Raw genomic sequence first — 14062 nt, forward strand, 5'->3', positions numbered from 1 at the left:
CAAAATGTATAAAAATACCCTTTCATAAAAGCTGAGAACCTGCACTTTCAACACATGTTAATTGTTTGATTACAAAGCTAAAATTGTGGGGCACAGTGTCAAATCAAGAGAATAAATATATATAAAAATACATACAATTCAGATGAAATATCTTTCAATGAAGAGCATGGAGACACATCAGTTGAGGCTTTGCCGTTTACATACCATTTTATCTTGGGTAAAAAAGTGATGTTTTAGTCAAATAGACTCTAGCAAAGACATATTTTAATAGTCTCCCTTCTAGTATATACATAAATGATCCAGACAAAACATTTACCCAAGGAATTTAAATTGACTCCAGATAGACTGTATTTTGCATAGAGCATGATTTTTATTTGTATTTTTCTTTAATTTGATTTACGGTAAGACCTACCCGTAATGATGACAAACAGTATTTCTTCTCTGAAAATCATGCCACTATACTTTGCCACTATTTTATTCTGTTGTATTCCTCTGTGTAACTGACCACAAAATTCTGCTGGCAATTGCTCAGCATCTAAAGTCTCTCTGGAACACACTGATTCAAACACATGTTGGCAGGATTTTAGGGTGGGGCAAGGAAAAAGCACTGCAATGTGTTTCTCATGGGAAAGCACACATGCGCACGCACACACACACACACACACACACACACACACACACACACACACTACATATGGATTTGTGCACCCAGTCCAAAAAAGATAAGGTTGTTTTCCAATAAGTTTTCATGCTGTCTCTTCTGTTTTTCATCAGAATGCCTAGGGGAGGAAATGGATTGCATGTGCTTTAATTGTTTATTGAACTAATAAACTTTATTTTGTTTTTGTTGATGTGTACAATGCTGTATGCACATGTATTATTAACATTCTGGGAATATACTACCTGGTGTGCAATAAATATTCATTCAACTAAATTATACAGACCCAAAAAATTTGTCTATTTCTGGTGACTTTAACAAAGTCCAGATGACTTTTAATGTATAGAAAAATTACAGTGTGATATTGGAACCCTTACCTTATTTTAATATATTTTTATATACAAAATCATGCACTCTTGATTTCTGAGTTCATATTTATCTTTTCCTATTCATATTCATTACTGGGCGGCACGGTGGTGCAGTGGGTAGCACTGTCACCTCACAGCAAGGAGGTCCTGGGTTTGAATCTCAGCCTGGGCTTTTCTGTGTGGAGTTTGCATGTTCTCCCCGTGTTTGTGTGGGTTTCCTCTGGATTCTCCAGTTTCCTCCCACAGTCCAAAGACATGCAGGTAGGCTAATTGGAGACTCTAAAATTGCCCATAGGTGTGAGTGTGTGAGTGAATGGTGTATGTCCAGGGTATATTTCTGCCTCTCTGTATTTCTGGGATAGGCTCCAGCACTCCCTGCGACCCTGACCAAGATAAGCGGATGTAGATGATGGATGGAGGGATATTCATTACTGAAAAATGTTCACCTTTCCTACTGATTCAAACTTAAATTCACACTACCGCTAACTAAATTTGAAAAGTAAAATATTGGCATGCATACCAAAAAAGCAAGTCACTACAAATAACTCACTTTTTATATACTGTAATCACAGTGTGTATTATGATTACCTGTCTGCATTCTACTTGTCACAGCTCTGCAATAATTCTATTTTTAAGGATCCTGTCCTAAGTACACTTATACAGGATTTATGCAGTATGGTGAAATGTGAAGGCCTATGTGCATTATGCTGCTACAAAAAGAATGATTCAATGAACTGATGTTGTTTCACTAACACTGATGGGCCCTTCTTTCTGTTGTCTTGTTGGTTACACGTTGTCTGCATGGGTCCTCTAAGACAAGAAGTACCTGTCACAGAAAGGCTAAGAGACACAGTGTTACACCAGTCTCATTGCATGCTTCATGTTGAGAGAGAGCTAATCTATAGCATCTCTCATTTCTCTTCTCCTTTTCCTCCTCTTCCTATCTTCTTCTCATCCACACCAGTAATTACCGTGTTTGTGATGGCTACTATAATACCGATTTGCCTGGGTAAGCTTCCACCCTACCTTAATTGATCCTTTTTAGTTCCAGAATCCAAATTTAATAATCCAAAAAAAAAAAAATAACAAATAAGATTAATTTGTGTGCTTGTGGCATTAAAAATAAATGAAATAATGAACCCCTTTCTACTTAAATCATAGCGAAGATACATTTTAAATGGCCAAACCTCTGTACAAACGTCTTTACTTTGCTATTTTCTAGTTTTCAAGATCCAATCTTAGATTTCTGACTCACGTGCTTACTAACGACTTTGTGATACTCTTGGTCTAATTTTTGTTTCTCTTTCCCGCCTATCATGCTCTCTAGCTATGAAGATAATAAGCCATTTATCAAGTAAGAACTAGCGAGAAGCCCAATTTGTTCTTGAGCTTGTAGTTTACTCTCTTTTCCTTTCTCTGTTTCTTGTTCCTTTCTTTAAACCCATCCGTTCCGGGGTTCCTCATTCGTTCTTATATGCTCGCATCCTCCATAACTGTCATCATTCCAGTTTACCGTTGTGCATCTGATCTCTGAAGGTGCCTGGAGGCACTGTGGAGCCTTCAGACATCTTCTATTTGTTTCCTTTCCTCTAACTATTTTTTTTTTAGTTCCCTAGCTGTCCAAGATAGACCTGTTGTCAGCGTACTCTCAACTAAATGATGTAGCGAACAGCACACTAAAGAGCCATAAAACACCTTGGACTTTCTCCCCTCTTCTTTTTTGGACATGCAGCCCAAACTCATACTGCATAGCATATGTTGACATACTAGTGTGGCATGCAGCAGTGTTTCCACCCAACCATTAGCATATAAAAAAAGCAAAATCTTACAGTCTCTTGTGAATACGAAAAAGATTTCTGTTGTCCTTTTTGTATTTTATTTGTTTATGTCTTGTGTTCTCAGCTGTGATGCAAAATCTAAAGGCCTGTACTCTAGCCTGGGTGTGCTATGACTGTTGTTTGACTGTTTTGGGCTTCTTTATGTGTCCCCCCTTGTCCCTTCTGCTGTCGTTAACTACCACTTGTCGTATGGCTTATGATTATTTTGGAAAAATTTACGTCCTCATATAATATAGGTTGCTTTGTTTTGCATTGTTTTCCAGATCCTGGGTCCTTGGTGCTTTTGCATTGCTCTGCCTGCTGGGGCTGACTTGGTCTTTTGGTTTATTTTTTATTAACGAATCTTCTGTAGTGATGGCTTACCTTTTCACGATATTCAACACATTTCAAGGAATGTTCATCTTTATATTCCACTGCCTACTTCAGAAAAAGGTAAGCTGGCCGGAATAATATTTGTAATATGAACATAGTTTTTTAGCTGAAAGTAGTGTGACATTTTTAATGCTTACATGGAAAATGTGGTTAGTTTAACTTGTGTAATTAGTCTTTCAGATTGGGAGTCAGATTTTGGTTAAATGTCTTCTTAATGGAGACACTGCTGCAAACATTCACTTGTCCACAGTATTTTGCAAAGTCAAAACAGAACATATCCAGATCTGAATATCTCCAGGTCTGAATAAAGCTTAATAATATCACTTCCAAAAAGAAGATATTTTAGCTTTTTATTTCTTCAGTAAAGGCATTTATGGTGGGACGAAGCCACACCTACTCATTGAGTGGGCACACACACTTGGGTTGCATTGGAAAATCAGCCCTGGGAATAAAGGTGTGCTCACTCTTCACGGAAGGAGGTTCAGACCAGGAACACGCATGCCAGTGAAAATCGGAAATGCTGACCTCCCTGTGTTCAGCAATTCTCTCCCTCCCAGGGGGGTCACCTGGCGTGACAGCATGTTTCCACACAGACATTTCACTACACCTGCTGGCTAGCCAGTTATTAAAACAAAGTTGGAAAAATAAATCCAATGTAAAGACTTTGAAAGTCATCTTAATGGAAAATTATGGATCAGAAAGAAATCTGTGGAAAAATAAAAATAATAGATGTAATCACTTTGAACTGTTTAGAGTTTTGCATTTGTGCATGATATAAGACGGAATTTTAAAATTCCTGTACAGATTGTTCACAAATACATTATTTTGCAGCATTCAGGTTATTTTCTTTTTTTTAAATATAATAATATATGGTGAGGCGTTTTATTATTTTTCTTTACTTGTAGTCCCAGAAATATTTTAAAAGACTGACCAGAACCCACCCTTGAAAAAAAGGCAGTTCTTATGACAAATACTTAATTTTTCAAACATTACCTCAAATAAGTATATCATCCGGGGCCCACTTTTCAGGATCCACAATGGGCCACCAACCATCCTCACAGTTGGCTAGTAACTTGAGGGATAGTCCCTGTGGTAGTTGAAATGGCTTACTGTGGTTTGGAAATCAAAATGTTGAAGTAAATGAATCACAGGACGAATGAGGCTGCGACCATCGTTAAAGCACTGGCCATTTAATGCTGGTCATCCATCTGCATATAAGCAGACACACTCCCATGTAACTAGACAGGTAACAAAGGGGCACTGCAAAGCTCAATCATAGAAACACCAATTCTGACATGACTACTGGTGTGCACATGCATACTTGTACGAGAGAGAGAGATTGAGAGAGAGAGATAGAGAGAGAGAGAGAGAGAGAGAGAGAGAAAAGATAGAGACAGATAGAGGAGAGACTAGAGTAATAAATACCCTCTTTTTATTTATTCTCTTATTTTCCAACACACACACTATTTGGTAACAGGAGAAGCAGCAGGTGTTGTTAAATTAACCAACGCCTGTGTCCCACCTTCAATGAAAAATTATAAAAAGAATAACAGGCCAGTGAATGCAAAAGGAACAAGCTGTACATCACATCAAAATGCACGTTGCTCTGAAATCAAAATCTCACACTTTGGACTGCAGCCAAGGTTCTTCTTGCAAAAAAAAAGGCAGTTCTGGAAGGGCGCTGTATGCTTTCAGTTGAGAGATTTAGAACACATAGTGGCAACACATAGATTTTGCAGCCAGCAACCAATAACACCTGCAGTGATATACACCAGGCATGCTGAAAAGCCATCGTTGCCATCTGAGCCACTCTGAAAATTCAAATTTTTCTCCAAGCTCAATTGTTGTTTGCTTGTTTTTCCAGTTTCTTTCACACATCTCCAAGTCTGCTTTTGCAGAAAAGCCGAAATATTCTTGTGTAATACAGCACTCAAAACCCGTCGATGGAATGATTCCTGAAATGCAGAGATCACGAACTGTTTCTCTTGAGATGTAGCTACAGGGGATTTAAAAATACAGGTGCTAACTCTACCCATTATTTTCTTTCACAGGTCCGTAAAGAGTACAGCAAATGTTTCCGCCATACCTACTGCTGTGGCGGATTGCCCACTGAGAGCTCCCACAGCTCAGCAAAGACATCCACAACCAGGACTAGTGCCCGCTACTCCTCCGGCACACAGGTAAAGCCCTGTTAAAGCCTACCATTTTATTAGCCTGCTTTATGGACAAGGCTAGCTTAAGTGAAATGGCAGACTCGAACCAGGTCAATTGTCCACGTTCCTGTTTCTTCTTAGTTTTTTTGTTGCCCTTGTATCTGTGCCCTGTTTTTCAAAGACTGTCTTTGGCCAGCTGAACTGCAAATTGTGGGTGGGGGGGGGGGGTGATCCAATGTATCATAAATGCTATATGATATTGTGCTCAGCCAGAAAACTGGGTCAGATAAAGAAAAAGAGGTTTCAACAAGTGCACATAATAAAAAAAGACCACAAAATGAAGTGAAGGTGTAAGCCCTGCAAGGTCCTAATAACTCCTCTGTGTTCAAATAGAGCCGTATCAGGAGAATGTGGAATGACACTGTAAGAAAGCAATCTGAGTCCTCCTTTATCTCAGGTGACATCAACAGCACCTCAACCCTCAACCAAGGTCAGTCCTCCTTTCTACTTTTCTAACAATTTGTTTAACATGCTTTGTATTTCCGCAGTCAATGGCTGTACTTCGTGCTCTTTATTCTGAATTATTTGCAATGCTAGTGCGGTAGCCGAGTAGGAACTGGCTGTTGCTCTGCGTAATTTCCACTGTATGTAAACGAAAAAAAATGTAAAAAAATGCATGGCTAGCATCACGTTTATGCTTTTAGTCTTGACTAACTTAACTCATCTTCAAATCCTTTGTGCTTCCTTTACTACGGGCGACAAAGCTAGACAGAATAAGGAAGGAAATGTTCATGGAAAACTGCTGCCATCTGACTCACTAAAAACTGAACAAGGACAGCAAATTCAAAACAAAGAAAAACACATTTTAAAACCTTGTTTGCTGGGCTTGGAAAAAAAAGTACATTAAATACTCAGCAGCCCAGATACAGTTGCTATTTAAAGGATTTCAGACAACAGACTTCATTTATTTTTTAGTCTGAGCAGAGATATGACGGTGATGAGAAGATGATGTTAAACTCTGGGTGACCCTCTGTGCGCTGTTCAGCTTTACTGCACCTGCATGCATTAAAAAGGCTTTTCAAGCATGCAAGGGATGAGAGGTTACCACAAAGCTGATGAAATGGTTCTCTTTTCCCCCCTTCCAAACATTGTACTCAGTTTCAGTGAACCGAAGCTAGCATTGTGCCACATGCCTTGGAATCTATTGTAGGTGCTTTATAAAGCCTCAATGAGTGCCTCAATTAGATGTGTGTCATATAATAATCGTAAGGTCAAGTATTGATCATTTTCCAGAGAAAAACTGTGCAATAGGTGCCCTTGAACAAACTAAAGATGAGTCAAACATGTTGGTGAATTAAGCTGAATTGGTGAAATCAGACCCTGAAAATAAAATTGACTCAATTAAAGTTTAGCTTTTTAATATGTCAATATGCATCAGAAGGAAATGTATCTTGTGCCACAGGCAGACATGGCAACAACCTTAAATGAAGCCTCCCTGATAAGATTTTAAGCAGAGAGGAATCATTCAGTATATAAGCATACAAGAATAAGTAATAAAGAGAAATAAAGCTGTACTATGGCCATTTATCATGTACAACTTAAGGCCATGTGTGAGGTGTGCTGGTTGCTGACAGTAATATGTGATGTGAGAACTAGCACATTTTATATTTTTTTTATTAGCTAATTATTATTTTGGATTGACTGAAGGTGTCTGAAATGAAATAGCCTTTTCATTTTTTAATGTATTAAAATACATTTTCACTGTCCCGCTTTATATATGCAGTGTATGTGTGTGTGTGTGTGTGTGTGTGAGAGAGAGAAAGAGAGAGAGAGAGAGTCTGTCTAATTATTACTGAAGACAACAGTATGATTAAACTGATGAGGATACATTAGCTTACCATTAAGAAGATGCTGTTTCTTTGGAAGAATGACTGTAAGAACCCATCATAGGAAACCCTTGGACATAAACCATCATAAAATTTTAAGCAAGGCATAAATGTCCAGAGTATCTGGGATGATATAGTCATGAAAGGGACACTTTTACTGAAATGCCCACTGTGGAAATGTACAGAACTTATTTGTCTTCTTCTGTTTTACTGCTCCAGGGATGACGGGCAATTATCTACTAACAAATCCTCTTCTTCGACCGCAAGGCACTAACAACCCCTATAACACCTTACTCGCTGAAACGGTTGTATGTAACACCCCCTCGGCTCCAGTGTTTAACTCTCCAGGTGTGCTTATTTACCACTTCAGAAAAACATATTTGCTTTTATTGCTTGCTTGCGCGTTATATTTCTTAGACATTGAGCAGACGAGCCCCTATCACTGCACCAAGAGTAGAAAGCAATGTCGTATACCCACTCTTTGGCCTTTCACTTTCTAGCTATTAAATAAAATACTGTAGTGCTTTATAAGCCACATTTTTTCAGGAGTTTGTAGTGAAGTACTACTCCATGGTCTAGATTTAAACCTCGGCTGTCATATTATGGACACCGAGATCCCTTCACTTCTCTGTGATGGGTTTACTTTATATTAAATTACGTAAGTGTGGGAAGAAGATACTGCATTTCCTTTCTTGATAGATGTGCAAAAAGAGTAAAGCATTATGTATTTTACTGTACCTGACAATGGGGTAAAACATATGACTTTATTTAATCACAAAAGGTTACACCCATTTGTGAAGAACATACAGCCTCATATCAAAGTCAAATAAAATGCACCTATTTAAAATGTGTTTGAGCCAAAGCAAAAAATGTTTGTGGCTTTTAATGAAGAGTTACATTTAAAGTTACATTTTTAAATTATGTTAAAAACTGTTTTTGAACTTTGGGGGCTGTTAAATGACATGGCAATTTAAATGTCAATATCTTATTTTTGCTTTTTTTATTTTTGCTCTTTCCTTATGCTTTCCTCTAGTGACCTACAGAGAGACAAGTATGGGAGTAAAACTTAACTTTGCCTATCAAATGTAAATTTTTTTCAGCATGATTATTAAAAACAAACCCTGGCACTATCAATGGTTACTTCAGGTCATTGACTTACACTCAGTGGGCAAGTGGTTCAGAAAACTTTAACAAAAGAAGTAGTTACTGTTGTATATAAAAATTGTTTTCACATTTCATTTTCCTCTGGTACACATAATCTCTGATTCTAGTCATTTTCCAAATCACACAAATTTAATCATTAATAATTGAAAGTAAATTCTCATCAATTATTGGGCAGCCTGCAGTGCAGTTCCTTTTCCAAAAAGTAGATTTTTTTATTATTATTTATTTATTTATTTATTTTTTACCAAGACTAGAATTTGAATGCTGCACTTACACTGACAGCACTTCTAGCAGGTTTGCTTCAGCCTGAGGGATGTCTGCTTTCAGAATAGAGCTTCTAGAAGCTTGCCTTTAAAAGCTTTGCATTCCAAGATGCCTTCAACAGAAAGGTTATAATTAAAGCTGCTGTGTATTATATATATATATATATAATTTACATTTTTAATTCATTTTGTATTATTATTTCTGGAGCATGTGGTGTGCAGGAGCAAATGAGATTTCCCTTTTTAATTTCCATTAATAAAGAACAAAGATCATTATGCTAAATGTTCTATCCCATTCGATTATTATTATTATTATTATTATTATTATTATTATTTACTTCTGATATCTGTATCTGGTTGCTATAATACACTGCAGCTTTGCCCCATTGTGACATGGTGGAAATGGTAATCAGGAATTCAAGGGAATAGACAATTGTAGTTGTAAAGGTTCTGTTCCCTTGAATTGTCTTCCAGAATGCAGCAGGCTCATAGTGTCCAATTTCACTCCACTTAGATCAGTTCTCCTCCCTCCCGACCACCAGACTGGATCAAAATTATGCTATGGCAATGCATAAACAAACTACATGACTGTCACAGTAGCAGCTGTTCATAATCTTTTTTTTTTTCTCTCTCTCTCTTTCCTCCCTCATTTTCCACTCCTCTCTGATAAGCCCTGTGATGTCTATTTTACATGTTTGTGTGTCTACAAAATAGAAATTCCTTATCTGAACAACAGCATGCGACCATAAAATACCCATTTCTCTTAATCTCTCCCTCATATCTCCAACAGGAATTTAAGTTAATCTCATGTCCTGCTTTGGATGAGCCATGGCTGATACTTCTCTCCTCCTCCCACTCTCCCTCCATTACCTCACTAATATTTATTCCTTCACTCCTGATTTCTGTCAACTGTGCTTCCAAATGTTGTCGACCTCCCATATATATATATATATATATATATATATATATATATATATATATATATAGTAAGCTCCGTAATGTTTGAGACAAAGACATATTTTTCTTCATTTGGCTCTGTGCTCCAAATATGATTAATGAATAAGGTGTGTCTGGTTAGTTATGTATGTTCAATTGCTTCCTTAGTGCAGGTATACATTATTGTATTTAGTGTTGATTCTAGGCTTTTGATTGCCTTTGGAGACTGCTGTTGGTGTTTGTCAACATGGTGACCAGAGTTGTGCCAGTGAAAGTCAAGGCGGCCATTTTGGGTCTGAGAAATAAGAAAAAACAGTCAGAGACATAGGCCAAATCCCAGGCATACCAAAATCAGCTGTTTGGACCATTATTGAGAAGAAAGAGCCCTGGTGAGCTTAGTAATTGCAAAAGGGCTGGAAGGTAATATATATGCGCTGTAATATCTGTGAAACCAAAGTGTATACAAATACCCTTAAAAATAAAAGCTTAGAATGTGCACCACATGTGAATGGTTTGATTACAAATATAAAATTGTGGAGTACAGAGCCAAATCAAGAAAAAATATGTCCACATTGTGGAGGTCATTGTATTTGTATCCCTTTCATTTAATAATTGTTATGACTGAGGGTTACACCGGGAACTGTCACTGTGACTGATGCAAGATGCAGAGCTGTAGGCTTACTCTGACCTATTCAAGCTTAGGACACCAGCTGCCAGAGAGAAACTGTAAAGGCACACACATAACAAATTAACCACATGAAGAAAATATGTGGCGTTTATTTTCTCAAAAGATTTTGTGATTGCTTGTTAATTTAATTTGCTGAACCCTTGCTCTGACTAAGTTGCTAAGTTGTTTTTGTTTCAGTTTCTTTTGTTACATTTTGTTATTTCAGTGATTATTCATCATGTTACAATAAATCATTTTACTTTCTTTTGTACATCAGCTACTTTTAGGCCAGATAGCCTGAGCAGACAGACATGATGTGAGTTGTCCAAAGTGAGTCATTCCACCTGCTGTCTGTCGTGATGTCGGATGGTGCTTGTGAGCCCCTGTAGTGAGAGAGATGGCTGTCCGTGTTGAACATGGCTGTTTTCTGTATTTGTTTATATTTTCTCATTCTTTTCCCCCCACACATCTCCAAAAAGGAGTAAGATCTCATGTTAATGTAGTAGCTTGCCCGTTTGTGGCTACACATTTGTACATTTACCTATACTTTGTGTATGTGATGTTTTCTTTTTTTAATTAATTAATTTATTCCTTTTGAACTTTTAATGTTGTTTCGGACAAAATCTATTTAATTTAATTTAGCAGGAATTGAGAATATGTACAAAGAATATGTATAAGGATTTTCTTCCTTCTTCCTTGAAAAAGAAATTATAGCATGGTGCAAAATATATCAGATCCTATCTTATGGTTCATTCTATGTACTGAAAATTTGCTATCCAAATGGCATGCCTATATCTTAAAGCTGGATAAAAATATGCCAGCATGAAGTGACAGTTGTGTCCTGAACAGCATAAAGGTTTTTTGTTTTTCTTTTGCATTTAAAAAAAATATGTATGTAGGGCCGAATGGTGGTAACTAATGTAAATCCCCTCACGTGTTTTCTCATTTCAGGACTTTCATTGAACAATCCGAGGGATACAAATGCAATGGACACGCTACCGCTAAATGGTAATTTTAATAATAGCTATTCTTTTCGCAATGGGGACTACGGTGACAGTGTGCAGGCGGTGGACTGTGGACTCAGCCTAGACGATGCAGCCTTTGAGAAAATGATCATCTCCAAACTTGTGCAGAACAACCTCAGGGCCTGCAGCAAAAACCACAATTTGGAGAGAACTTCGACCAAAGTGGCTGTGGGCGGGAGCAGCAGCGAAGATGACGCCATCTTGGCTGACGCCTCGTCCCTGGTGCACGGGGACAACCCGGGCCTCAGCCTGGATTTGCACCACAAGGAGCTGGAGGCCCCGCTCATTCCCCAACGGACTCACTCGCTTCTGTACCACCCGCAGAAGAAAGTGAAGGCTGAGGGCGTGGACAGTTACGTCGCTCAGCTCGCGGTCGAGACTGAGGACAATTTGCAGTCACCAAACAGAGACTCGTTGTACACTAGTATGCCTAACCTAAGAGACTCTCCCTACCCCGAGAGTAGCCCCGACGTAGAAGAGGACCTTTCACCTTCTAAGAAGAGCGAGAGTGAGGATGTTTATTACAAGAGCATGCCCAACCTTGGAGCTGGAAACCAGCTTCAGGCTTATTACCAGATCAGCAGGGGCAATAGCGATGGATATATTATACCTATTAACAAAGAAGGCTGCATCCCTGAAGGAGATGTAAGGGAAGGACAGATGCAATTGGTGACCAGCCTTTAAATGTGTTTAGATACCTGCCCCCCCCCACCCCCCCCACAAACACACACACACACCTAGTCAACCCTACTTGCAAAAACAACATGAATGATATAGAAGGATTCCTACCTAAGTCAGGCATTGAAACCCAAAACTCTACCCGTGCCCCACCACCTGCTCTTGCACCTACACCCCTTGTCTTCACAGACAGACTGCAGTGTATGACTGGAGGTTGCTCTGCACTGGCATTTAGATTGCTGTGAAGTTTTTAAAAGACTGTGTAAATACTATACAGAACGTTTTAAAAAAATTAAAGACAAGCCAATTATGTATTTAAATGTTCTTCTGCTGCTGTTGAATGACCGAAAAGGACAGAAAACGTACTGGCCATTCCGATTCAGCAGTTGTCGGGCAGGTTGTACATACACCTACATCATTGTTTTTTTTTTTTTTTTTTTTTTTTTTCAAAGCCTGTTTTGTATTATATACAAAATCAAGCTCCAGGACCATAACTGGATGTATGGGACTGACATTTTCCTGATGATAATTAAATTAGGAATATAAAGGTCCTGGATTCTAGAACAGACACATCCCCATCCTCGTGAAGATTGGATCTTATAACCACTAGCAATCAAGCCCCAGGCCTTATATTTTCTCAATTGTACATTGAACTGTTGTCAAGGATAATGGTAAAAAATATATATATTTTGTTGTATTGCTAGTGTAAAATAAAATTCATGGCAACCAGAAATATAAAAGAAGACATTTTAATTAAAATTTAAAGGTTTGAAGAGACTATTGTGTAAAAGTTGCACATATATTATAAAAATGTGTTTATTCTTCTTACACTTCATTCATTGTAGTATGTTTGAACAGGAAAGGATATAGAAATTAAAATATCAGAATACAAGGTAATCTCATTCTCACTTTTTCCACTTGTGAACAGTGTTTTTTTTCTTACATGAATCATGCATATTACCCATAAAAACAGGTCAATTTGAAATTGCCAAATTTTTTATTTTATTTTATTTATTTTTATTTTTAGGACAGCACAAAATGAATGCCCAATTTTAGCCAATAAAGCCATGCCTTACAAAAACATGGTCTGAATCAGATGACGAAACCTACATTTTAGCAAATTATATTATGAAGAAATAAGGCACAAGGCACTTGAAACCAACATTTTGACATCTATACAGTTTTTTTTTTTTTTTTATCTTTTCCAAATATGTTTCCGCTGACAGGGTTGGGTTCATTTATTTATTTAAAAATTTTTAAATCAAGAAAAAAAGTGTATGAATTATTATTATTATTATTTTTTTCCAGCACTGGTATGCTTATTTCATTCTTTTCTGTAAACACAATTAATAAAGAGCCCATCACTAAAAAAAAAGAAACCAATGTAAAGTTCAACACTTGTTTAACAATAAATAAATGTGAGAGTTTTTGTCAAGTGCTTGCTAGCTCTTTTTATTAATGGGTTTATATTAGTGGAAGAACACTGTTCTATTCTGCAAAACAAAGACCCTTTTTTGTTTCATGTACCAATTAGGCTACATGCCTGGATAAGGATTGGTGACCTCAGTGGAATATTTGTTTTCACAGAATCCAGTTGGTTGGTCAAGCCCAGTTACCACATTTTGGATGTGACAGCCAATTCAGTTAAGTTAATGATGAGGTTGGGGAAATGACTTTGTAAGTGCTCCTCTATGTGCTTTATAGCACTCCAATGAAGACCCTGAAATTCCACTCCATTTACCAGTTTGTCCAGTTAGTTGATTATTGAACATTTGTTCCTTAAATTAGTGGATTACAATACTTTATAAGAGGCCTCTAAAATGCCATTGGAGAGTATCATGATAATTAAGGCAGGACAAAAAGTACACCTGGCATAATTTTGGACATAGAAAATTAGCCGATAGATTGCATCAACTTAATATCAATGCCATCATTAGAAATGTGTTCAAATGACTTTCACAGCTATAAAAAAAATGTGATTCAGCTGCAGTGATTATGTCTGCTGTTTTGCTATTTACAGGCGTACTGTACAAATAAGATATTATTCTAGATTC

The 14062-nt window shown here is 37.5% G+C and overlaps 1 protein-coding gene across 19 annotated transcripts in view; it reads left to right on the forward strand.

The window, feature by feature from the left end:
• The window catches only part of adgrl2a (adhesion G protein-coupled receptor L2a), a 114490-nt gene extending 101047 nt beyond the window's left edge, over nucleotides 1-13443 (forward strand). For 2 of the 19 annotated variants that reach the window (XM_064333392.1, XM_064333395.1), the window contains 8 exons: nucleotides 1991-2035; nucleotides 2354-2380; nucleotides 3128-3296; nucleotides 5288-5416; nucleotides 5783-5879; nucleotides 7495-7623; nucleotides 8309-8326; nucleotides 11257-13443. In XM_064333392.1, the coding sequence (XP_064189462.1) occupies nucleotides 1991-2035; nucleotides 2354-2380; nucleotides 3128-3296; nucleotides 5288-5416; nucleotides 5783-5879; nucleotides 7495-7623; nucleotides 8309-8326; nucleotides 11257-12014 (1372 nt within the window). In that variant the 3' untranslated portion in view covers nucleotides 12015-13443. Of the gene's footprint in view, nucleotides 1-1990; nucleotides 2036-2353; nucleotides 2381-3127; nucleotides 3297-5287; nucleotides 5417-5782; nucleotides 5880-7494; nucleotides 7624-8308; nucleotides 8327-10582; nucleotides 10636-11256 lie in introns of all 19 variants that reach the window. The other 17 variants (XM_064333394.1, XM_064333411.1, XM_064333401.1 and 14 more) reach the window with 12 other exon arrangements.
• Nucleotides 13444-14062: the final 619 nt, after the last annotated feature.

Source organism: Anguilla rostrata, chromosome 4 (assembly GCF_018555375.3).
Source record: "Anguilla rostrata isolate EN2019 chromosome 4, ASM1855537v3, whole genome shotgun sequence".
NCBI classification, from domain to species: domain Eukaryota; kingdom Metazoa; phylum Chordata; class Actinopteri; order Anguilliformes; family Anguillidae; genus Anguilla; species Anguilla rostrata.